We start from the raw sequence: 26900 nt of genomic DNA on the forward strand, positions 1-26900 counted from the left end.
CGTTCGTATACGTACTCTCCACGTGTAATTTCACCAATATCCGTTCGTATACGTATTCTCTACGTGTAATTTCAGCAATATCCGTTCGTATACATACACTCCACGTGTAATTTCACCAATATCCGTTCGTATACGTATTCTCCACGTGTAATTTCGGCATTTTCCGGTTGTTATGAAAAATAATTTTCTGTTATGACCGAATGATGCCGAAATCGCATGCTGGGGATACGTTATCGCACACGGAAATTGTCGATTATCATTGCGGTCCATTACCTATTTAAATTACAGGGAAGGAAAACATTCGCTTTTAAAACTTACTGTTAAGTTTATTCATACGAGTAGTCATGATATAACATATATTGTATGAAAGCACTAGTCTTAAAGAAGTATCACATACTGAAAAGAAACACATTTAATTTACATCTAGTAAGCTTTGACATGCATTTAATGTTTCATCACTTTCCTACTTCTAATACTGATTGGTAAAATAATCGGTACAAAATCTTTTTGTTAGACAAAACAAAAAGTAAATTAATCAAATAAGCCTACATATATCATTGTTAGTTCCTAAAGTCTAATGGTACTACAGAATATAGCCACTGTGTTTAATGTTCGTATTGTTATAGTATTCTACTGAAGTCTGTTCGTTGTACGCTTTGTTCTTATACTTCTTATCACGTTTCTAAAATAGGCCGTTTAGAGTAGGATTTTGTAAAAACTATTTCATATTCTTTCAAAATAAAACTAAAGTAAGACATAAGTAATTTGGAATTTAGAACATACATGTAAGGATGAATATAGATGTACAAATCTCAAAATATCTATTGCCATTTACCTCATTCCTACCAATACCTAAAGCTTCAAAAGTTTTACGTCAAGCACTTACTCTAGTACGGTAAGATTTTAGCATCTACTTGCATACATGAAATGATATAGGAATTACTGCATAATTGATTTTAATTTACTATTTTCATACAAAAGCAGAAAATAAGAATATACTAAGATTCTCAAGGTATAGGACCGGTAATGCCAATCGGGAGAGTACGTTTTCTTTGTTTAAGATTCGAAGAATGACTAACCAGAATACGTTATCAAATTTGATTACCATGACAACAGAGTACTAGTGAAAGAGAGATATTGCTCAAAAAGGATCTTTGAAAAAAAGACAATATAAAAAATACAGTGTAAACCCTTGCTTTTCTTGTATGATTTTCCCGTGTTTTGCCAGTACTGGAAAAACTTGTCTTACACATGAGGGTGTAAGATGACTCATGTGCTGTAATTTATGAATGAATGCGTAAATTCATACGCTACCTATGATAAAAAGTGCTGAAAAGAAAAAAAAATATTTGGTTTACCTCATTTTTTTTCTATCAGTCGAACTATACGGTATATGCAAAAAAAGAATTTGTCACTAGTTGAAGGTGCTGGTGGAAATATCAGGCTCTCGGTAACTGTTTTATGGTAACTCGGCAGTGCCTCGTTACTGCCTGAACCGTAAACTCTCGGACACCATATTTCCATCCACACCTTCAACCAGTGATATATTCTTATAATGAGTTTAATTGAGCAGAATATATCGTATGACTGTGTTCGAATGCAAACGCTGACAACACAAATGAAACATCTACATAGCAGGCATTTACGTTTGCAACCTTTCTGTTGTCAATACTTTAAGACCACTATATTTAGCTTGATACAGAATGAATCAACAAACTAGAGCTGCTTTTGAGAAAAGCGCAAGTCTCCCACAACTTTCTAATCATCTGAATAGTAGTATATGAGTCAACCACACACCAAGACCTCAACTGCCTTATCAGACTTTCAGTGCTTTGATTATCAAAAAACAAGTTTCAAGGGCCATAATTCCGAAGTGCCTGTGCCGATTTGGCTAGTTATCGAACTTACCCGAGGACATATTGGCAAACACATTTTGATCAAGTTTGGTGAAGATCGGATGAGAAATGTTCGACTTAAGAGTGCGGACAAGGTTTGTGACAGACACACAGACTGACAAACATACAGACAGGAGTAAATCAATATGTCTCCCACACAACTGTGTGATAGGAGACATAATAAAGCTACAATATAAAACTTAGTTGCAGAAGAAGTATTTCAAATGTTTATCACAGTGTATATAATTATACTATCACAGGGGTCTTCTCAGAAATGTGTTAATTCTACGTAATTTCCGTCTTCACGTAAACCTTTCTGTGCTCGCTGACGTTACGTATCTTTTTTTCTCAGTTCGAATTCTTCTGTGATTCCGAAAGACTGAAAAAATGAAGAGTAAAGTTAGAACTTATCTACAAAGCCGAATGATATAAAATGAGTGGTTAAGGCTGTTGTTGCTGTCTAGCTGACATGCTGACAGTTCATTGTTTGTACCTTTAATATTTGCTGCTTCAAGAGATGTTATGATCTTAGCTTTCTTAATGTTTTGGGCGGACAACACAACAAAACAAAATGTATACATGAAGGTATGCACTGCTACAAAAGAAATACAACAGTTCTAATATCCTGAATAGTTTCTCTAAATTTTCAAAGTTGAGTTCTGTAGCAGATATTATGCGGGGTTTCCACTGCCTCAATTGTGTCGATTAACTTTTAGAAAGTCTATAACACTAGTTTGGCATGCTTGAAGTATATATCCACAAGGCTCCTATGGTGTAATAGTAAATTCATGCAAACTACAATGTACTATCTATTGATCATTACAAAAGCAGCTATTACAACTACCTTTAATATTTCCATACCCCATGCTTATCTTAACAGTATTAAGGTAGTAAAATGTAGTGAGTATAAAATTATATACAAGTATATTGTATATCAAATTCGTAAAAAATCGTATCTACTAGTTCAACTCAATTCCATGCACTATCGTATTGCTGAAAGCAATGTTTGAATAAAATGGTGATATACAGATTTGCTTCACATACTTTGCTCAAATGCTTCACACGCCGATATAACCTGGAAATATTTACATTTTACTCCATTTTAGTACAGGCTGCCATTTTTACCATTTATTTACTAGTTACTGATATCCTAGAATCATTCTGTGATATCCTTAATTCATTTTATGGCATTCTTAATTTATTTTTTGATATCACTATTGTTAATGATAAATATAGTGTATTCAATGATGTCACTAAGTTAAATTATAATTTTCAATATATCTTTAAAGCATTTTGAAATACTCTAGATTTAAAGATATCATAAAATCTTAAATTAGAATATCTTACATTTTTAAATATGAATATTTTTTATATTTTTTAATTCTATTTGATGATATCCTAAATTAAGACCTTGTTTTAAAGACTCTAAAAATGTGAAATTAATTAACCATGAATTAACAAACAAACAGGTATTTTAACATAAACTGAAAGTTGATAATCTAAAGAATTTTCACTGGTTTTAATTGTTGATAAAGCTCCCATGTGAATTGAACGGTTATTCTTTACGAAACATGTGTGAATGTCAGTGAACAGACGCCATATTTGTAAATCCTTACCCATGAATAGAAGGTCGCTGCTCCAGCACTTATTATCACAATGTCCTCTATGTTGATGTTTTTCAACAAAGCTTTTGTCCGGCTCACTGTGTCCTCCTTCAGTTTGTTTACATCAAGTTCCTGGATTCTTCTTTTCAGAGATACTTTCCCAGTCTTACCAATCAGAGCCTGAACATTTCTCCAGTCCTAGAGTGGATTAAGATATTACGATTATTTTAGAACATCCTTCAAAAATCATGAATGGGAACTGAGAAATGCTTAGATATGCTTACCGTGGGTGGACGGATAGCTCAGTGGTTTGCACTCTGGCCTTCCAATCCTGAGGTCGGGGGTTCGATCCTCGGCAGCTACTCGGGAATTTTCAGAAATGCTTTTCAGTGTTTCCTACCCAACTAGAGGTGTACTGGCCAGGAACCCAGGCAATCCTTGCGTGTATCAGTGCTATACACCGGACACGTTAAAGAACCAGGCTGTCTATTCGCAACGAGCTAGGCTAAGTTAGCCAGACAAGCCTGTGTCTGATTTCTGATCTCTCTGTCGTGGGGGCTTTGTTTCACTCTGTCCCTCTGGTCAGATCGCTCTGTGTCTCTACTAGTAGAGGATGAATTATGCGCCCTGTGTGGCTGCATTTGAACTATGTAAAGCGCCTTTGAACGTGAAATTGATCATGAAAAGGGCGCTATATAAATCTGGTATAATAATAATAATAATAAATAATAATAATATAATAAATATTTCAAAAGATACACAACGTTATAATTGTATGGGTGTTTTTTCCTCTCTAAACATTCATTTGACATAATGAAGATTGGCTGCATATTTGAATACTCAACTTTACATATCATCATATAATATATTCGAATGGTTTCAAAGAATTGGACACTCGGCAATATCCATGTGATTACGTACAACACGTGAAAAAAACGGATAACGCTAAAATCTTTGCCGCATGTCATTATTACGGATCCACTAAGTTAATGTCCATAATATAACGGAACCTTTGAGGTAATAAGAATGAACGTTTCAAATATAGATTTGGTCATGCTGTTCAATTTAATGAAATTCTGGTTAAAGAGTGCGAACTATTAATACCTTCGTTTCCTCTTCCTTGTTGCCTAGCAACAGAAGAGTTCCTCTCATCACTGTATGAACCTCGTCGGGGGGATGAGCGTATGACTTTATTTCGGCAATTGTTCTCTGATTCAATGTCATAACCTATAAAACAGATCATGTTAATATTTTAATTCGTTTCTAGAGTTATAAATGAAGGCATTTGCCTTCAAGTGTATGAATTATATCCTGGAAGTGCTCAACTCCCAATGCCGTGCGACATGAACACAAAGGTCGGCACTTAAATATGTTTATTGAAAGCCAGCTGAACATTGTGCTTCATCAAAAACTTTATCCCGAAGGCTTAGACAGTTTAGCATTCAACTGGACCGAACATTTTATCCCAAAGGCTTTGCAACTTTAGCATTCAGTTTTATCATCAACCTTATCCTAAATATTTAGCCAGTTGTGCATGGAAGGTTCATCAGTTTTCCATTCAGCTCAATCAGAACCTAATGGGCATAATGTTGGATCAAAAACATTATCCTGAAGGTTTAGCGGCCAGTTTAGCGTTCCTTCTAGAATTATAACATTAGCATTTGAATGTGTTTTATATCAAAATCAAATAGATATGATAAAATCAAATAAGATTATTTTGTTAAACTGACCTCATGGATGAGTTTCTGCAGACGTTTCAGTCTTGCAATAAGATCTTTGGCCTCTCTAAGTTCAGGTCCAAGTTTCGGAGCGTAACCTTTACTCTCCACCAGATCAACTGTTCGCTCGAGTTCCTCAAGGTTTCGTGAATCTATCGCCTCACGTAGCTCTTGAAAAAATATCAAATACGACAAATTTTAAAAAGTATTACAGTTATTGCGTCACAATTATCAAAAATAAATTCCTTCCACCGATTTCCGGGTGTAAATTACGAACCATGGACTCTAATACTTAGAAACGAATTAAAATGAAAATAGAAGATAATTGCTGTAGAGATGGTCTTTTGTATACACTTGATCGTAATATGTCTGATGTGGAAGCCACACACTGCTTACATGTTTTTCATGTTCATTTAACATGTTCTAAAACTAGGATTATTTAGCCCCAGTTTCACCAAAACACTTAATTACTAAGTAAAGTCCGCTATTTTAAAATCGTGCTATTGCTTAAGTTATTGTTATTTAATGCTGATTTTTTTCTTTAACAATGTATTTATAGCTGAATTATATTATGGTTAGTTGAATTTGTATGCAGAACTTATTTCTGTCAAGCATTTATGATATTTCTACTTAAGAACTTAAGTCAAATTATTTGCTTTTGTATACTAAAGCATTTCTTATTTCTACACTTCGTTTTCAGTAAAAATTCCGAATTGTTGCATTTTGATCTATTGAATAGTTATGTACCGTTCTGATATAGACGAAAATGTCAACATTGAAGATGCATGATGGACAAAAACAAGCATCTGAAATAACAGGTTTAGCTAAGCAATTACTTAAGGTTTTTTTGGGTTTTTTTTGTGAAATTAGGGCCAGGATTCTGGTGAGCATTTTCTTTCTTATTAATACTTTTTGATTGAAAAAAAAAATCATAATCCATTGCTGAGCAAGTTTCTTAAAGAGCTTTTTATGCTTAATAAACTTACTTTCTCTCAGTTCCCCCTCCTCGTCCACTTCTGGTGTAGGTGTTCTGTCCTTCTCAACCGTTTTGGGTTTTGGCGGGAAAGTACTAATGATGTGATAGTTGCAAATGTTTCTTTCATGACCTGAAATATAAATTTATGTTTATTTATTTCATGTTTTCTCTGAATTACTGTACACTATAAAAAAAAGAAATTAGATAAAAATAATTCGACTTTTCTGTATTATATGTTAAAACCAAACTAATTTTAATTCGTGAATACCAGATCTTACCACGGGTGGTAAACGCGCAATCCTATTCCCATTGGGAATACGCTTAAAATGGGTTGCGCGACTTCCGGTGCTGGTGTTGCGCATCAATATATACAAAATCGAGGTAGGTAGGTTTTTGTTTTTGTAAATAATGACACATTTATGAGTGTTTTCGAAAAAAGCAAAATGCTATTCGATACAAAAATGAATAAAGATCATATGTTTGAAATGCGAAATTATTAATTTAAGAATCAGCCCTGATATCATGAAAACTCTGCTGGCTCGGTCTGTCAGAAAAGTTTGGAATCATAAAAATGCAAATTTTCTAACTCTTGTGCCTTCTTTCTGGAAATGTGACGCTTCTAATGATCAAACACGTGTATAACAGTCATGAATATTACATACACTTGAACGAAATGTTGCTTTAGGGGGAAAGATTGGCAAAAAAACAATCGGGAATGGGGTTGCGCCCTGGGAATGGAGTTGCGCGTATACATTATATACATTATGATGTATATTAGCAACTCCATTCCCGGTGTGCAACCCCATTCCCGATGATTTTTTGTCAATTATGTCCCTGTAAGCAGGATTTGAAGCAAATAATTTTGATATTCGTTACTATATAACAGTTGAGTTATCATAAAAAGCATCAGATGTCCTCAGATTAGGTATATGAGGTCAGAAACTTCCATTTTTGTTGATTTCATACTTTTTTCACACTTCGTGCCGCCAGAGTTTTAGTGATAATAGAGCCGAATCATAAATTGCAAACCAGATATTTTATATATACGATGTATCATCATATTTGTGTCAAATAGCATTTTCCTTTTTTCGAGAAAAAATATTCTTGTCTCATTCGAAGCAAAATCATGACTTCACATATCTCAATTTCGTCTATTTTTACGCGAAACACCAGCACCGGAAGTCGCGCAACCCATTTTAAGCGTATTCCCGGCGGGAATTGTGTTGCGCGTTTACCACCCGTGCTTACGGGTTTTTTTCTCGTGGCTACGTACAGATAGTGTATAGGATATGGGGTCCTGTAAATGATATTAAGATATTACCCAGAAAAAGTCATTTTTACTAATGTTACTTTATCTCTTTTATATTTACTTGCTGGAAGACAAATAGCTGTGCCAAATATAGATGGGAAAAGCTCTGAATGAAAAAGTCCTTACAGCAGCATATGTATTGAAGTGTACGGGATAGGCTATTAAAACATAGCCTGGCAATGTAAAGCAAATACACGAAGAACACAAAACAAATCCGTGACAAAATGTACAATTTACTGACCACAGAAGTACTCGTGTAAGTCTAGACAAAAATAAATAATGAACCTTAAACGAATGTTCTAAATACCGTGTCTGAAGTCTGAGCAAAACACGTTTCGTTTGGGTTTAGTGACAGCAAGACCGTATGTCATACGTATAAAACTACCATTCAAATGACTACTACTATTCTTGCAGACTATAACAATTTTTCACTGGTTGAAGGTGTCGATGGAAATATCTGGCTGGAGAGCAACAGTTTTGACGGTAGCGAGGCTCTGTCGAGTTACCGCAAGAGTTACCCGAAAACCAAATATTTTGATCCACATCTTCAACAAGTGATTGATTCTTTTTCTTGCATGTTGTATTCTTCAAATAATAGAAAAAAATAAAATAAATCTATTGCTTTTCTTGTACGCACTATATAATGACGTATGAATTCAATCATTCATTTATAAATTACAGCACATCAGACATCTTACACAACGGTTTTTTTTCTAGCACCGGCGAAAACACGGGGAAATCCTGTCAAGCGTACTATAAACCGTGTTCCGGACACGGGTAAGCACCTATGTAGACCCTTGACCTTTGGAATGAAACCATTTACTAGCTTTCTCATATGAAATAAATCAAAACCAGGACAGACTCAACAATCATCAGTAAATTAAAGATGCCCCACGTTTTGCAGTCCCTTTTCTAAGGATTTATGTAACTTAAATTTTAAATTTTATAGACATAGAAAATAAATTTAATGGCAATCATTTTATGATATTAGTATATTTATATAGTTAGGAATGTGTTGCAAGGAGTTTTTGTGTTCGCTTACCTTCTCCAAATACGTGGCTAATCTTCATCTTATATTCCCCTTCATTAACCGTAAACCCTGCTTCCAGGATATCCCCATTTTGTTGGAATGGATGTGTCTCCGCTAGAACATCCTCCTCCTCACCGAGTGGTAACATCTGGTATACGATATTTGCTTTCTTGAACTTGTTATGATCAATTATCTTGAACTTGACCTCTAATGGGCCAGGTGCCATCTTAATGACGCCATTCAGATGACTGAGTGCCTGAAGACCAAACTCTCCCAAGATCTTTCCAGGGCCCCACCCAGCCGCTTCTATAACTGGGAAGAAGGTTTGTCGCTCTGGGATACTGTTAACTGTTACTTTGTAAATGGCCACCCAGTCAAAGTCGTAATCAATTTGTGTTACGGAGACATCTTTACCAACTATTTCCAGTTTGTATGTCCCAACCTTTGGGAACCTGACCTTAACTGATAGCACATTGTCATTAGGTCGGTTTATAAAATCTAGCTGAACATTCTTTTGCGGCAATTCTACAGGTTTTGTACGTGTTTGTTTCGCATTTTCGATAAAGTGTGTAGGGATACATAAGAAAGTGTGATTTATCGATTTTTCTGGGTGTAAACCAAACAGTATATCTATTTCTCCGTCTTTCGCTTCAGCATTACACTCTGGGTGGGATAAAACTCTCATTTCTAAATTGAAAAATCTGTCTTTTAGAAAAACCATGGTTTCGAATTCTTTGATTGTTTTCTTTGAGTCGATGAGTTGCCACATGGGTTCTTCAGGAAAGTGTGTGTAGATCAACTGTTGTGGATCGGTCAGGAAGAAATTCTCATCGCATGTGTAGAAATAATCTGTACAAAGAGAAAACAAAAACATTTATAAGACAATGTACTATTTTATGGTTTCTTTACACAGACATGCATTATGTAATCAGGTCAATTAAAAGGAAAGAAAATTTGGAATATACTAGTTCATGCTAACAAAAAACTTGAAACATGAATTAGAAAATATGAAATTTAGCATTAAATGTTATTGTTAGATCAGTGATATAAATTAAATATGAAAAGTGTCAAAGCACACCTGACTGTTTACAGGATTTTTCAGTACGTTTCATGCGATGCAGAAATAAAATAAGCCTACTGTACAATACGAGATGGCGGATTGTATATAAATAATGATGTTATCTGATGTTATCGTTGACGCGAAATGCCTTACAGATATTATGTTGATAAAACCAGTAAGTATTTACAGTTGAAAGGCGTTTCCCTCGAAAAATAACTGTTTACAACCAATGCAGTTTCATTTACAGTAAATGTTAATCTCATTGAAGCCAAAGGTGGGACATTTTAAAGTAACAATGCGAGATTGTCACCACTTGTTTACATACGTCCAGCCATCAAATGAGACGTTCGTGAAAGTTCATTACGCCAAGAACTAAGATTAAATGACGATTTGATCTCTTTACAGAGCGACCAAAACACTGGATGAATTGAAGCAAAGTAAATAAGAGAGAAACAAAACCGTACATAAAAAGGTATAAATCGATTTGAAACATGTGAAATGAATGTGGCTACCAGACACTTTTAACAAGCACATGTCTATCATATCTAAACGAACTCTCATTACTTAAATGTGCACAACCTTTAATGACAACTGAATCGTTATTAAACGTTAGTATTTCAGTACCTGATGACATCACAGGAAGATCACAGTTTACGAGAACACATAACACCGTCACGTTAGACACCTGATGTTATAATAATCCTATTGTTTACTTAATACTAGATCTAAGAATGTATGTAAGAAATGTATAAAATATGACTTCTTTTACATTTTTGTAAAGCAAGTCGTGAGTATTTTATATTTTTTTAATATATATTGCTCTGCTCATGTTGGACGTGTGAAGAAACATAAACGTGATAAACAAACTATTTGAAATGAATTGAATTGTAACCATCGTACTGTGTACCGTCGTGATATCGCCGTCATACTACTTGGCGGTCATAAGACGCAGGCGCTGGCCCTAATGGAACACCGTACATTAATGCATAATAAATCGCTTTATTTTCAATGGACTTCTCTCTAAGGAAAACCGTAAGGAATAGATAACATGAGTTGTTTCCCTTTAAGATTGGGTGTAGTTTGTCTCTTATATGTTTGCAGCATGTGTGTCAGTTTTGATTGTTGCTTCATACATCTATATAGATCTTTTGAATGCGAATATGTAACGACACCTCAATTGTACCAACTATTCTTTAACAAAATATTTGAAACATTATTTTCACTGTATACTCATATGTGATTATATGATATGAGTTAATAAAGTTGTGTTCTGTTCTGTAACAGTTGTTGACAATGTATCTATAATACGGTCAAACGGTTGCGCTGCCAAGTGTAATTAAACAATTGAGAACAGATTATACATTTATAATATGTCACAAAAAATGTATTAGTTTGTGATAATTACTTGAAACCGTTGCACTTTAATTGATTTGGTTTGAAAAGCAAACAGACTACGTTACAACAGACATTATAAATGATCGATTTCTTAAGCTGTTGTTTGTATTTTCGTTTTGCACGTTAGCTGGATGGATTTTATAGATCACAAAACTTAGTGCGGAACATTTCCGGCTACACTTATCGGAAGGGTCTGAAAACTCGGGTTCTATACATACTTTGTTTAGCATCTTCATCTTCGTCACCCGACAGCACGCATGCGCCCCAGAATGCATTGACCAATCGCCAGTTTCCGTCGATGAGGACAGCATTCCACTCTCCGCGGTGAAGATCTTTGTTGATTTTCTGACCTACCTCATATGTAGAGCCTTTCAAATATCCCCGAACTATGGCACATGGTAGATTGGCATACCTTAAAATAATAATAATGATAATTTGAATACTTTAAGCTCAAGACTGAGTAGCTGAATTACTCTTACCGTCTTCCTTGTTTATGTTGGGATGACTTTTATAGATTTTTGTTTTTAAATTGAATGATGGACTTATCAAACGGATAGTGACTGAAAGACGAACAGTGCAGATCTTGTTAAGACTGCAGGGATGTGCAGGCTGATCATGATCTAAACTGGTCGCAAAGGCAGAAGCAATCCTGTCCAGCATGATAAAGATTAAAGAAACTTGGTTTGAGTGTAATTAAATATTGCCGGTCTATTACAATCCTATCAAACAGTGATTGAATTTGACTGATTTCATTAAAATTGGATTTGAATACGCAGTGATTCATTTACATTGTAATTATTGTTCGGTTTAAAGTGCCCGAATTTAATTTAATTGTTCAATACATTGTCGTTATCTTTTTGAGCATTTGAACACCTGATAACATAAAACGGTGTTGCGGCATGAACTAATCCTATTCAAATAAAATATATTCATAAACGTTTATAAAAATGTCAAAGTATTAATAATATCGAATCTTTAATAGAGACATGTTATTCATTATGTAAGATACCTTCAATAATATTCTACGATGAGTGAAGATTTAAAGAACGTTGCATTCATGTTATAGCATAAATCAAATCTTCGTGATATAACACAGATATTCATGTTTAAATGAGTAAAAATCAAAGACATATATTGTCACAGAAAAGCTGATCATTCCTTGCTTTACGACCACAACTTATGAAATATACTGATGTCATAATTGATCGATCCCATTTCAATAAACATCTTAGATACTAACTTGTAATAAAATATATAGAATCTTAACTGATCTAGCTCTTATGAAATTGTAAATAAAATTAAACTTCGACATTACTTAACCTGCCATAGACTTTAAACTTTAGATAAGAATCAAGGTTTTTGAAAAGGATAAACACTTGTAGCATGTAACAAGTAATCGTTGGCACTTTTACGACCCTTAATGTTGTGTGATGTGTTTATAAGAAAATCCCCATGACCAAATAAAATATTTTTTATTTACGAGTTGCTTTAATATTCTTTGCAAACACCGTTTCTATACTGGTTGGGACACAGTATCCGGACATGACCAGTTTCCGGACACATGTAATAACCGCTTTATTTCGGCTTTATTCACGCAGTTGTTTCATTTGGATCATTTGGATGTTTGTTCTTCATATCTACAACAAACCACTGTTTTACAAGGCTGTATAAAGTTAGGTTTTATGAAGATATGTCACCTGTGTTTACATAACAACTTTCGGTCTTTACGGGGCATGAAAATAGCATTGCGTATGCGCAGTAGTTTACCCTTGTCGAGGTATCAAGTGGGGAAGAAATAATTAAACTACATATAGATTGTCTGCTGATCGCATGTGCTATTTTTAATGGCACGGTAATAGTTACATAAAATGCAGGGCTGTCGATTTTTGCACTAATTCTATTCTATATCTATTTAAATTATCAAGAATTCGTGTTAGACGAAATTCGAGTTTTTTAAAGTTAGCCTTTCTTTGCTTTCGTAGCTGCTATTGAAAGCCGGGTTATCTTTCTTGTGATTTTTCGGAGAGATTAATGATAATGAAATATGCAAAAATAGTTTCATTACTTGCTTCGGTATCAAAACAACAGCAAAACATCGTCAAACTATTTGTCCGGCTACTGGTTTACCTCACGGGGAAAATAGCTTCTTTTTGTGACCCCATTTGAGGCCCCATGGAACCCGTATTTTACGTCACAACGCGAGGCTGAATACAACATCGGGTGCCGAAGGAGCTGAAGTTTGTGCGGTGTTGACTTCATTTTATGCCAACTATTTTTTGAGGAAATAATGGAGACGAGATATGAAAATTTGTCCTTACCAACATAACAAGCTGAAAAATCCAGCGTATGTGTTTCTCTTGTGTTTAAGATTCCACAGCTGGAACATGGCTGTGTTGTGTTTAGCATTCTTCTTGTAATCGCTGGTCTCCACTGGCTGGGACGTAAACCAGCGGTACAGGGCTCGAACCTTAGATATATCATCGTCATAGTCACCAGTCAATAGCCGGATCAGTTCTGTTAGAGGCTTCTCGAGAGCTTGGTCTTTTACCTTCGAGAATAGCGTGATACATTTACGAAACATTTTATGATAAATTTTCATAATAATAACAACAACAATCATATTTGTTTATTTATTTTGTTGGGTTTAACGTCGCACCGCCACAATTATAGGTTATATAGCAATTTTCCAGCTTTGATGGTGGAGGAAGACCCCAGGCGCCCCTCATTGCATTATTTCGTCACGAGCGGACACCTGGGTAGAACCACCCATCTTCCGTAAGCCAGCCGGATGACTTCCTCACATGAAAAATTCAACACAACAATCATAAGAATAATGATAATAATAATGATGGTAATAATAATAATAATGATATTTATTTTTTTTTATTATTATTATCATCATCATCATCATCATCATCATCATTATTATTATTATTATTATTATTATTATTATATTATCATTATTATTATTATTATAATACAGATAATAATAATGATTTCTAAAAAATCATAAGAAACAATAATAGTAATACATATTCAAAGGCCGTCTTACGTTTACTTTCGTTGCATGTGCTACCATACCAACAATTTAGTAGTAGAAAAAATATTATGGCAAGAAAAAATGTTGTAGGTCCACAAATACAACCTCACATATTAGAAGAATAGCATGAAGAAAATAAAGCAGACGATTGCAAGAGCTGGCAAAAAGGCAATTTGTTGCACTGGATGGAGTTGTAGTGGTAGTGTAACTTTGTTGGGTCTTGTCCTATCTGATTCAGATTATGGTTTGTTAAAAAATCTATTTCCGTATTTATATTATGCTATTGACTTACCGCGTCTGTACGTTCATCTACGTGAACGTAATCGTCTGGGTCGAAAATCTCGTGTTTTCTCGTGGGCGAGGTATGTGGCGGCGGTACGTCCTCCAGCTGCGGAAGATCATTTGTATACAGGAAGTGGGTGTGAGAGTATTCAAAATCTTCACCGTATGGCGGAAGGTAAGTCAGCAGCTCCCATGCATCTGGTGTATCCTGAATAATAAGAAATTTGTCTCCAGCCATTGTAATTCATGTAACCACTTATCAAGAACTTATTTTCTGTTTCGAAAAGAATTTAGATCGCAAATGTACAAAGGAATAATACTTGCAAATTTATGTAAAACAAATAATAAAAGCTACGCTTCCGCATAATCTGTAACGATTATAAAAGAGTATTCATCACTTTTTTTCATTATTTAAAGATTTGTTCTATAGCAAAACTTTGTCAAAGGTAAATTTCTATAATCACTGGTATACTAAGTTTATATTTTATTACAAAATAGCGGCCTTTTTAAGCAAAACAACATGTTCGTCAGCGCAGACTTACTGATTCAAGATTCGTATCTAAAACTTCAAATAATTAGCATCATGTATACATTTCTAGTAACGAAGTTTATATTTTTCTAATCTATGTACACAAGTATAAAGACGTGAATAGTGTAAGAAAAAATATATTCATTTAGAGTCCAGTATAGTTGTTAAGTTCTTATAAATGTAACACAATGTTGCGAGTCTGACTAGGATAAATGAAATAAAGTAAAAAGTATAAAAGATGTTCATACGTAAAGGAACTTTTGTTAGTGTTGAATATAAAATTGTTAGCGAAGTATAAAAAAAAGACGTCTGTTTAATTGATATCAACGGCTATTTAGATCTAAAGACGATAAAAACCAGAAGGAAAAACTATCAGCTAAAAGACAAAAAAAAATCATATTACCAGTATATCATAAGGATCTTCGCATTTCATTTCCTGTGGTTCTGTCTAAAATAGTTTGTTGTTGTTTTTTTTTTTGTGAGAAAATGATTATCAAGCTGTCCAGTTGCACCAACCTTTAAACTATATTAAGATCTTTTTCAACAATAAGTAATATACAGTTCAGTTTTTGAAAAACTTAAGTTAGATTGATGCGCATAATTCAAGTAAGTTGGAGAGTAGCAAGTCGGCTTTTTACTGAAAGCTGCTGAAACCCTGCCTAAATAGTCATATTTTATGAGCACCCCTAGTTACTCGGGTTATCATATATAATAAACGATTTACTTTTGTAACTATATTTTCTTTCTGCACAACCCCCTTGAAACAAAGGATTATATCTAATACTTAGTACATTCAGCTTGGTGAAGAGAAAACTTGAATCTTATGTAATTGAATGACGTATGTTTTGACACCATATGAGCCGGTACCATTCTGAATTATGCGGTACTCAAACCCGCACCATCCGGACTGCTGAAGACTCTAGCCGCTTGATCACCGCTCTGCTTATTATAAATACCACATGCATATGATTAAGTTAAGAGATATTTAAATTGCGGAAGCAGTGATGCACTACTTCATTAGAGTGGACGCAGTGGTCCATTGGTAACGTTGTCTGACTACGGAACAAGGGGTGCGAGTTCGAACCCCCGCTCCTCCAACTAAAAATTACTAACACTGGGATAAAAGTCCCGTGTATGTGTGCTTTACACCTTGCACGTTAAAGAACCAGGGGAGCTTCTGGAATTGAAGAGTCTTCTGTAACTTGCACTTTCCTCTCATTAACATTACTAACAGTCTGGTGGCGTCGTCCATATGGGTTACTGGTGGCGACTATAAATAAACTTACATACAAACAACAAACAAGCACTACTTCAGGTAAATTACTACTATCAACTGTAAGGGTGTCTTACACCTGGTGTGCTAAAGAACCCGGGAAGATTTCGGAATTAAAGCATCTTCTTTATCGTGAACTATCTTATTAACAGACCTCCAGAAGAGCCACCCATTTGTGTTGCCATTGGTGACTTGAATAAGCTTAAATACGAACAGACTGTTTTATCAATGAAACTCGTTTTTGCTAAAAGTGATAAATAAACCTCGCAACCGAGAAGTTTAATGCCTTTAAGAAAGAGAATTTTTTGTATATCGTATTAAAGGTTTTCTTGTCATATTTGGAAATCTGATAAATGAAACCTGTTTACCAGGTCTCGCTGCATTTTTGAATATACAGTTTAAAAGTCTTTTGTACAATCATACATAATTTGTTTATTTAATTATAACTTTAAAAACCTGTTCGTAAAACGTTGAAACCCCTTTGCATTTCGCAAAATTTGCTTGCGGATACTATCTCCATAAATGATATTTTTTCTCGAATTTAGGACAGATTGTCTCAAACTTTTTCTGTTTTTTAAGCAGGGTACTATTAGATTTGTGTTAATATATAAGAGACACTACCTTTAACTTAATCGCATTTTACGATTAATAACAATCCATGAATGCTTTGGTTAAACACAATACATTAACCTGTTTGCTATAACACATGTGTAATGTTCGAAAGAAAATGTCTAAATTGTTTCTGAATTGGCCAACAACAAAAAAAACATTATCAAAGAGACATATGCTATGTTTTATATGTACAGAGTTGTATATTGGCCTTGTACGGTGATAAAGCATTCGTCCTATGTGGTAAATTGCTTAACATTTTTTTTTCATAAAACGCATTTATAAAACTATATATATTAGATATCAATGCACATAGTTAAGAAGGTACTTTAAACATTTGTTTTATTGATCACACGCAGATGATATTCTTATCGATTAATGAAATGAATTTAGAGACATAACGTCATAGTCACTGAAAGGTCACCTGTTCCAAACAGTGGCTCAACATCAGATAATTATACTAGCTTATGGGAACTTAAAGAAGCACAATGCCCATAATTATCATAAGATACTGATTTAAACCAAATATATTATATGAGCCGCGCCATGAGAAAACCAACATTGTGGCTTTGCGACCAGCATGGATCCAGCCCAGCCTGCGCATCCGCACAGTTTGGTCAGGATCCATGCTGTTCGCTAACAGTTTCTCTAATTACAATAGGTTTTGAAAGCAAACAGCATGGATCCTGGCCAGACTGCGCGGATGCGCAGGCTGGTCTGTATCCATGCTGGTCGCAAAGCCACTATGTTGGTTTTATCATGGTGCGGCTCATATATATCAAATCAATTTAGCTAATTTAAAAGATATGAACTAACTGTGTACTTGTATATAGAGCCACATTCACAATGTTATATCTATTTAAAAAATCTTACAGTAATTTAATGGCATTACATATTCTAATCATTGTCTTTTAGTTTATACCGTACACACAGAACTCTGTATACATACACTATGTTTAATTCATTATCACATTGATACCCTATAATATTTGCTCGTATTTTCCAACATGGAACTCGTGCATGATTTCCAACATGGAACTCGTGCATGATATGTTGAATTATTTTGAAAGTACAAAGACTAACTCCATCAAAACCGTTAGTGGAACTAACAATGTGCATTACTTGCACCTTTTCTCCTACCCAAACCCTTGGAGTAGCCAAGTCATAGATAAAAATACAGTATAATAATGACATAAGATAAACCTTTACATTTAAGACATCTACAATAAAGATAAAAAGCTCGACATATATCCCTTGACCCGTGCCTCCACCATGTGCTATAAATCTAGAATACCAAACTGCACCTGTGTTCGATAAAACCAGTACGTGCAGGATTTTACCCGTTTTCCTTTTGTAGATGTTTTTGGTCTGGTTTTACTTTTTGGTCTTGTTTGTTTATTATCATTTTGATTAGGTGCTGTGCCATTAGACTTTGTCTTGTCCTCTTCACCATTTTTCTTTTCAACTACATCATAAACGTTGACGTTTTTTCCTGACACCTCATGCTATGTATGCACGATAAATATAATTGTCAAAAACATGTAAATCTTAACGATCTGAGCAATGCCGACGCAGTTTTATACGTGGACGTTCCCCTGGTCATACAATACGGGATAGGAACGAACGAACAAACGAACGAACGAACAAATCTATTTTCACATAACAGGAATGGGAGAACGTGGTCTAATTTCAGTCCTTATGGGATTCGAGGCAGGGCCTCCGAACCAAAAGTTTGCCGCACCGTCTTTTACACACTGCGTCTGTTTTAATGATGGCATTTATTTTGACATTTATTTTAAGATATTTGAGATACGTGTCCAGCTGTGGCAGAGCGCGGACACCAAACAGCGCTCTGTAGTAAACACACCGTTCAACCGAGTCTATTGTATACCGTTGATCTGCCGACGACACTACAGTATATACATGTACCTATTTTGGTAAAAGTGGGTATTGGCCTGATTTTAACATTTTCCCGCAATATCTTAGCAGAAAGAATTAAACAGATTGATTCCCTGAAAAGGACTCTATAGACGAAATCATGGCGTACACAGGATATTATTCAGCGAGAAATTGCAGAAAAAGTGTGCAAATTTTCGATAAAATGAGTCATTTGATGAATCGGCCGCAAATATTCTTTTTTATTCGCAAACCTGAAATATTTGAAATATTCCATGATAAATTAATTATTCGAATTCGCTTTATCTGCAAAGATATTTACCTCGCCTTGATAATTTAGCTAAAGACAACGGCCGTTAATATTGAAATACTGGTACAGAAGAACGCAGTTAGATCAGCAGTGGATGGCAGTCAAGTGAAAAACTTATTTGTCACTTCAACGATTACTGCCGGTCTTTATAGACTGAACACCTCTAAATCCGGATGTTCTTTATTTCATGTAAAGGGACACTAAACCTTGTAGTGTTGCGTGTGAAAGTTCTCTAGTCTAAGTCAGTTGGAAAGTTGCTGATTTATGTGACAAGGAATAATAAAAATTCAACAAACTTCGATACCAATCATTTGAAGTTTTCGTAACATTTATGGAGAAAATAAATCTGTTATCATACTTCTTTGACACTGGCATACGCGGAAAATGATGTTCTTTTTCATTCATGCGCGTTAGTCAAATGAATTTTCTTTAAATTATTTAATCTATCCCTAACTGACCATAAAATAGTGTTTTCTTTGCCAACAAACAATGGTTTCTTTTCAAATCTAGATTTCATTTTTTACCTGTCCGTATCGAGTTTCAAATTAACTGTTCGCAAATTCGTGGATATACAATTACTGTTGTTCTTATTTTGGCTTAAATACGTAAATAGGAGTTGCAATCATACACCGGCTGTCATTTTCCTTTCAAAAATTTTGACTTAAGTGAAATCTGTCATAAAATAATACATTTCCTTTTGAAAATATTTACAAACAAATCGTCCTTGGCGTATGCTTGCGACTATTATTAACGTTTTTTAAGGTAAATAACTGGAAAAGTCAAGGAAAAGTGCGCTTGCAACATTTTAACTTAACTCTGTTGGAAGTTAGTTGGTATTTATTTAACTTATTCGTATAATAAAACATAATAAAATATGAAATACAAGTTGAACTTGAAAATTGTTACAGCGCAAAGTTGAAAGTGCCTATGGTTTGCGGAAGACTAGCCCCTACACTACCTTAATATAATAAGAATTAAACACTTTGTCCTATTTTCACATCTGTATAATTCATGCAACCATTCGATACTCCATGTCTTTTCTTTTTAAGACATTTTACTAAAGGGAAATGCATCTACATGTACATTGAAATCTAATTTAAAAGAAAGCAGGCAGCAGTATTGCTTAAGTTTATCATTATAAGATACAGCAAGAATCCTTCTATATTGCTTCAAATCTCAAAAGTGTGACTAACATATTTTTGTCAAAGGAGAGTTTTTGAGAGATAGAAAGTTTTTAGTAAAATGCACAGAATCACTTTTTGTTTGTTTTTATTGCAAAATATAACCACAGAAAGCATTTTCTAAATTCTGCAAAATCTGACAAAAATATGGAGGCAAACAACTTTAAGAAAAAGAAAAAATAAACTAAAGTCGTATGATAACATGATCTTTATCAGGTCTAGGCATAAATCATTATTCAATTTTAAATATTGTCAAATGACTGCACGGCCTGTTTCTACACTGTAAATGGGAACACCGGACGCGTTCATCTGTATTCAATTTTGGAACACTATGCGTTATACTTTGAACACAGATGTTTAGTACAAGTGTTCTGTGTACGATTGGAACGCTTGATTTGAACGCCAGCATTCAATATTAGATCGCCTTCCAAGAAAAGTCTAGACATATTTTACTGTTTTGAGTTTTTATGAACTAGGGGTAAGTTATTTTACCGATATATTGTTAATTGAAGTTTCAGTGAATGCATAAAAATGAAATAACTATATAAAAACATTGACAGGAAATTTTATATGAACAGGGGCATTTATTGCATGTTCTATCTGAGAACGCCGGTGTTATGTCTAAAAATAGAATTTTTCAAGAAAGCGTCTATCAGTACCGTGAGTACGTCATCAACAAGCGTCTCAAGTTTGGCGGAATCAGGAAACTGGAAGGATAATCCCGAATAATTTGTTATGAAGTAATTTTTCTGCTATTTGCATATCTTGTTAGCTTGAATACTTTGTTCATAATTTATATTTAAGTTCCACCCGCCAGATCTATCGTGTTAACTAGATAGATATTCCATGTAAATTCAAACAGGCAGCACTTATGTTGTTGTTGTCGTTGTATTGCAAATGCTGAACTAAAGAACATGAAATGCTTAAACTTTTATTTTAGGTCACATCTTGAGCAGGTGCAGTTGGCTGCTTATTCAAACAATGAAACTGTCTGATAGCTCTACATAAAGCGTGTAACGAACAAAAGTTGAAACAAAGTTTGATCGGAATAAGAAGGGCATAGATATATCATTTCCAGACTCCTAAAGTGATCACTGAGGTTTGTTTGTTAAAGTTAGATGATATTTCTGTTCTGTTAAACAAACTAGTACGCCAGAATCATTGAACAATACTCTCATTAAATGCTAGTATGATTTTCTGAACCTTTAGCTGGGACTTGAACCTGCTCTTATAAAACAGTGCCTGGCCTTTGGAAGTTTGAGTTGAATTACTGATGTTCATGAATAAGGTGTATGATATTTTACATCAGCATATATACCTAATTTTAAAATAAAGCATTATTTCACATTTAATAGGTTTATACAACATTCAAATATCCATCTCTGTACCTATTTTAAAACAGCAAATAGTTTTATTAATGCTCCTATATTGAGAAATTTAAATGTTGTTTATGTAATGAAATCCATTTTTCTTTTGCCAGGTTGTTAAAGAACAGGATTTTGAGGTCATATTGGAGGTAAAAGAAAACACTCCTCCAAAATTAGTGATATTTACCAGAAATGACAAAGCAGAGACAGCCTATTTAGTAGAAAATTGTACTGCCACTAGGTGCAATAGGGAGAGTACAGTGTTATTTGCAGTTCAGTTATTTGTAACATTCTGTGTTTTCAACATTGAATATCATTCTTAAGCAATGTCTTTAGGATTCTTGCAGCAATTTGTATTTGAAGAACAGTATACAAATGAAAGTTAAGAAAATCTTCTTTTTTTTCTGTGAGAAGTATAGAACAGTATTTAAATAAATGAGTTACATGGTTAAGGTGTTGGGAGGATAATAAAATTAGCAGTCATTCTTTCTTCTGAAATATCATTCTGGTTTGTATTTTGCTGAAATCAAATGCAGCAGTTCAAGATAGAGAATAGTTTTCAGTAATGCTAATACCACTGGTCTCTTCTGAGCAGATATATTGACATTTTTCAAATAATATTACTGGGTTTTTCAAAATAGTGTTTTTGGTACTGAGCAGGGACATATTTTACAAAATGGACTTATTGTTACTGAACAAGTTGATTGACATTCTCAAAATGTTACTATTAGTTCTGAGCAGACATGTTGGTATTTTCTAAATGCAATTGGGACTGAGCAGGTTTTTAACATTTTACAAATGAAATTGTATATATATATTATTGCATATTACAGTAATTCATAAATAAATGTGTACTTTCTTATGTTCTGAGCTGTATGCAAGAATAAAATAGTAATATATCTTTCTATATTATTGTATAAGTCTGTCAAGGTTATGTCTGGTCGAAATGTTGGTTTTGTGCCACTGATGAAATAATTTTGTAACTAGTATTTCAACCTTACCTGATTTATTTGCTTTGGGAAAAGGTCATATTCGTGTGCCAGTGTCTTTTTGTTAAAAAAATATCCTTTTTTGCCACTGATGAAATAATTTTGTAACTAGTATTTCAACCTTACCTGATTTATTTGCTTTGGGAAAAAGTCATAGTCATGTGCCAGTGTCTTTTTGTTAAAAAAAATATCCTGAATTTTTCTTAAATATCTTTGAAACTTGGATTATGACCATCATCTATTTGCAGGAGTACAAAATTCTGTCAATATTTTTTTCATTATGGTAATTTTTTACACAGTTTCTAAAATTTTTAGGACAGGGAACACTTTTACAGGAAATTATGTTCAAAGCATAATATCTTCTTTCACGTTTTTATGACAGTTTTTTTTTCAGGTATGTTTAAAATACAACTAAAGAACACTATACAAATGTACATGTACATAAAAAGCTTGTAAAATAGTTAGATTAAGTAGTTGCACATGATGTTGGTAGTTTTTCTTCAAAATGTTTTTTGAAATAAAGTTGTTGTTTTTTTCAACTGTAAATGTTATTATGTATAACAAATGTCCCTTAGAAAAAACATGTCTCTTATCCAGTGTTCAAAACTGAATGCAGTATGTTCAACTTCATAACGTCCATGTCTTTGAACATGTTCTAGGCGTTCAATATCAGTTGCATTGGAATTGAACACGTCCGGAGTTAAACAAAAGAACACCTGAGTGTTCACAGACTGTTCATTTACGAAACTGTAGGTGTTACCAATCTGAACACTAACATTAAAAATAGAACATGTCTGGTGTTAAAAAAGAACACCTGGCTGTTCATAAGGTGTTCCACAACAGAACAGCTGGCTGTTCATCGGGCGTTCTTTCTTTGAGCAGCTAGTGTTAAAAATTTGAACACTAGTATTAGGATTTTGAACGCAAAGACGCGTTCAATATCTGTTGCAAATTGGCGTTCAAAGCGTGTTCAGTTCCTTAACACTTACATTTACAATTTACGTGCATTGTAATTGATAAAAAGAAGATAATCACTTTGTTTGAAGTCAGTGTTCAATGTATAATATCGCATGGTGTATGATATTACAAATTGATGAATAATAAGTTCAAGTTATTCTTTCAATCATCTTGATGGAAAGATAAACTTTATATTCGTGATCCAGCAATTATAGAACAGTTGACTTAATTTCGGGATAAGTTAAAAAATATATTCGAATGATTTATTCAAAATACAACAAAAGCTACTGTTGTTTTACATTAACAATTCATTTTCGAACAGTTTGATTTAAATAAAGACTTTCTGTTATTTTTCCTTCATGTTTACATTAAAGGTCCTTTATCAAAATTTTAGTTTTCATAGCCATTTCTTTCTTTACTAAAAACGGACGGTTTTTACGTGGCTGGAAAACTTCTATAATCGCATGATACATGTACGATACAAATTTCTGGAAGTACTATTTTAAGTGCAACACTGCATGTTAACATTGGACAAAACAAATCGATCTGACTTCTTCAATATAAAAGACAGAAGTTCATTTAAGCGTTTGCATTGTTCTCTCGCAAATCTTTAGAAAATTTATTGAAATGTCGATATCGTTAGATTGTATAAATGTATTGAAATCATTTGTCGCATTATGTGCCAACTGTGGTATTTAAAACGAAGCATACGGAAGCATGGAGATCTTCCAACAGTTATGCGTTGATATATACAAAATTACGTTGAGTCATAGTCCATGTTCCTGTGTTATAATTCCTTAATTGTGTTATAGCCGATTACAGAACATAACGTATTTTGTTAGAATTGTACATAGTACATCATAAACATATAATTTACGTGTACATTACATATAAATACATATATGTGCGACCACTGATGTTAAAATTTATTGAGCAATAAAAAAAAACTACTAACAAATCTGTATTATACAAATTTGCAAAATATGTGAAATCAGAGAAGTAGCACAAATCAAAGGATTTGACATATCAGAGGTCATGACTTCGCTGAATGACATTTAGTAAGACCATGACGATATTATGCACAACAACGCTTCACACTAATTACTTGTGAGGTTTTCACTAAATTTAGCCTAATCGTATACAGCAAATAGGGTAAGATATGACAAACCAAGGGCAATAACTCTGCTGAAATTCACAGAACCAGAACATGCTGATCACTCCTGTAAGGTTAGGTGGGAATCCGCCCTGCTATATCAAAGTCGCTGAAACATCACAAAAGTTGACTAATCAATCATCATAACACTGCTGAAAAACATCAAACCGGGACATACCCATAAAATGCACAGCTAGGAATGACAATGATCACTTTGTGAAGTTTGATGTAATTTCTCATTGTGGTGTCAGAAAAGTTGCCAGGACAATGTAAAATACAACAGTCATGGGCAACAACTTCACTGAAAACTACTGAACCGGATCATTATGCACTACGAGGCTTAGCACTGATCACTCCTGTAAGCTTGATGGATATCCACCCAATAATATAAGAAAAGAGGTCAAAACATGATAAAATCTTATGAATCAAGGGCCGTAATTCAACAGAAAATTATCCAACCGAAAAATATTGATAATATGCCTAATTAGGCTTGACCTTGATCTCTCCTATAAAGTATGGTGGATATCCACCCAATAATAAAAAAGAAGTGGCCAAAACATTATAAAATTTGAATAAAGGGCCACAACTCCGCTGAAAATCATCAAACTGAAATATCCCGACGATATGCACAACAAGGCTTAGAAATATTAACTCTGGTGAAGGTTGGTGTAAATCTGTCCAGTGGTTTCGGAGAAGTTGTGTGTACAAACTTTGTGACAGACAGACGTACAGCACTTAATCAATATATCTTCAACACTACATGTGGGAGACATAATATTACCATTTATGACATAGAACTGAACATTTAATTAACTGTTAATCGCATTTCTCATTTAAAAATTTGACTGGGATTATGATCATAATATGTGTTAATCAGCGATTAAACCGTTATTTGAAAACTCGCCCAACTATCGACCTCAGTATGAACAATGAAAATGAGGGTAAATTATATTCAAGTAGAAATACGGTATTGCTTCACAAACACTGAAATGGTACGAACGTTTTTAAGAAATTTTGTCTCTTACAAAACGTTATGCGATAGTCCCTTACAAAAATATACATTTTAGGAAGTGAGGGAGCCTTCGTAAATTCTCAACTGTTTTCATCCATGCGTTAACTTATACACAATTATGTAATCATTTAAAAAAAGACAGAAAACTTACTCCCAAAATTCACCTCTTATATTAACCGCTAATTGAATAAAACATAATAAATAGTATAAATACAATACAGCTACTGTGGTTAAGGTATACTTATTTGATATATGCGCAAAATTCCGCGTCGAATATTGAAAGAAATCAAAATAATTCTAACTATACTTACAGGTGCGGGCGGTTTAGACGACCCGCTTCCCATTTTCCCTGTCCGTTATCTCGCTTTAATCCACAACAGTCTATTGAAATCTAAGTTCTTTTATCTTCGATTTGTTCGTTCTACGTCAATAAACCGTTTTAACTTCCTATTTCGCACTATGTATGATGCCTGCACACAATTATACCCAATTGATAATTTGAATGAATCGAGCATCTATTCGGCATACTATAAATGAATCTATTTATAGTATAAGTACTCCAATATCCGCTTTTTGGTATTTTATTTGATAAAAATCAATGGATTGTATTTGATATTAATGTTCTAGCATGTTATAAGTAAACAAATTTCAAAATAATTAATTTGCAGTTTAACGCACCGGTTATGATATCGATCCGTCAAAAACCCATTTAGCTATTTGTTGTATGATTTAACAATAACTTTTGAAATAATATACCCGTTTTGGTTAAAAAGCAGAACAATATGATTTTTGTGAATTTTGTCACGACAGGTTAACATTCCCTGTCTTTTGTTGGTACGAACGACAAAACAACGATAAACAGTTCGTTAAAGGTACTCTACTTTAGATAACAGTTTTTATAGTCTTTACAAAGGTCAAATACCTGTTATACGATTGAATTGTGTTATCTCTCGAAGTCTCATTTAGCGTTTGTATGACATAAATTTTGAATAAAACGTTTTACGTATTTGAAAAGGCATGTTTACTTCTCTTTAGAAATCTTGTCGCTTTCAAACTTCTTAACACGTTTCATACCTTGTTGCCTCCTTATGGAACAACAATAGCATGAGTAATTGGTCAATATACGTACATTTGTATATTAGTGTCTCATCCATAATAATGTATTGTGATGTTCAATATACTACTTAAAATAATGTAATACAAAGTATATGGTCATGCCCATATTTCAGAAATATGAGACATTTTTAAATTAATTTAAAAAAAAAAAAAAACATCAAATAAATAATCTATAAAAAGATCCCTTGGAAGCATAGAA

The 26900-nt window shown here is 33.9% G+C and overlaps 1 protein-coding gene across 3 annotated transcripts; it reads right to left on the reverse strand.

Moving 5' to 3' along the window:
- Nucleotides 1-305: 305 nt before the first annotated feature.
- Nucleotides 306-26366, reverse strand: LOC123527051 (lim and transglutaminase domain protein ltd-1-like). Of its 3 annotated transcripts, none has more exons than XM_053523673.1 (11): nt 25897-26366; nt 18061-18225; nt 14320-14517; nt 13306-13535; nt 11206-11399; nt 8545-9381; nt 6204-6323; nt 5230-5387; nt 4604-4726; nt 3512-3697; nt 306-2274 (listed from the first exon to the last, which is right to left on the reverse strand). In XM_053523673.1, exons 1-11 carry the CDS (start codon nt 25927-25929, stop codon nt 2227-2229), a joined length of 2292 nt encoding a protein of 763 aa, XP_053379648.1. In that variant the 5' UTR covers nt 25930-26366; the 3' UTR covers nt 306-2226. The 3 variants fall into 3 exon arrangements, with proteins under 3 accessions (XP_053379648.1, XP_053379649.1, XP_053379650.1); XM_053523674.1 differs by lacking the exon at nt 18061-18225 and adding an exon at nt 15242-15286 and having other exon boundaries at nt 25897-26363; XM_053523675.1 differs by lacking the exon at nt 18061-18225 and having other exon boundaries at nt 25897-26356.
- Between the last annotated feature and the right edge of the window lie 534 nt (nt 26367-26900).

This window comes from Mercenaria mercenaria, chromosome 14 (genome assembly GCF_021730395.1).
Source record: "Mercenaria mercenaria strain notata chromosome 14, MADL_Memer_1, whole genome shotgun sequence".
NCBI classification, from domain to species: domain Eukaryota; kingdom Metazoa; phylum Mollusca; class Bivalvia; order Venerida; family Veneridae; genus Mercenaria; species Mercenaria mercenaria.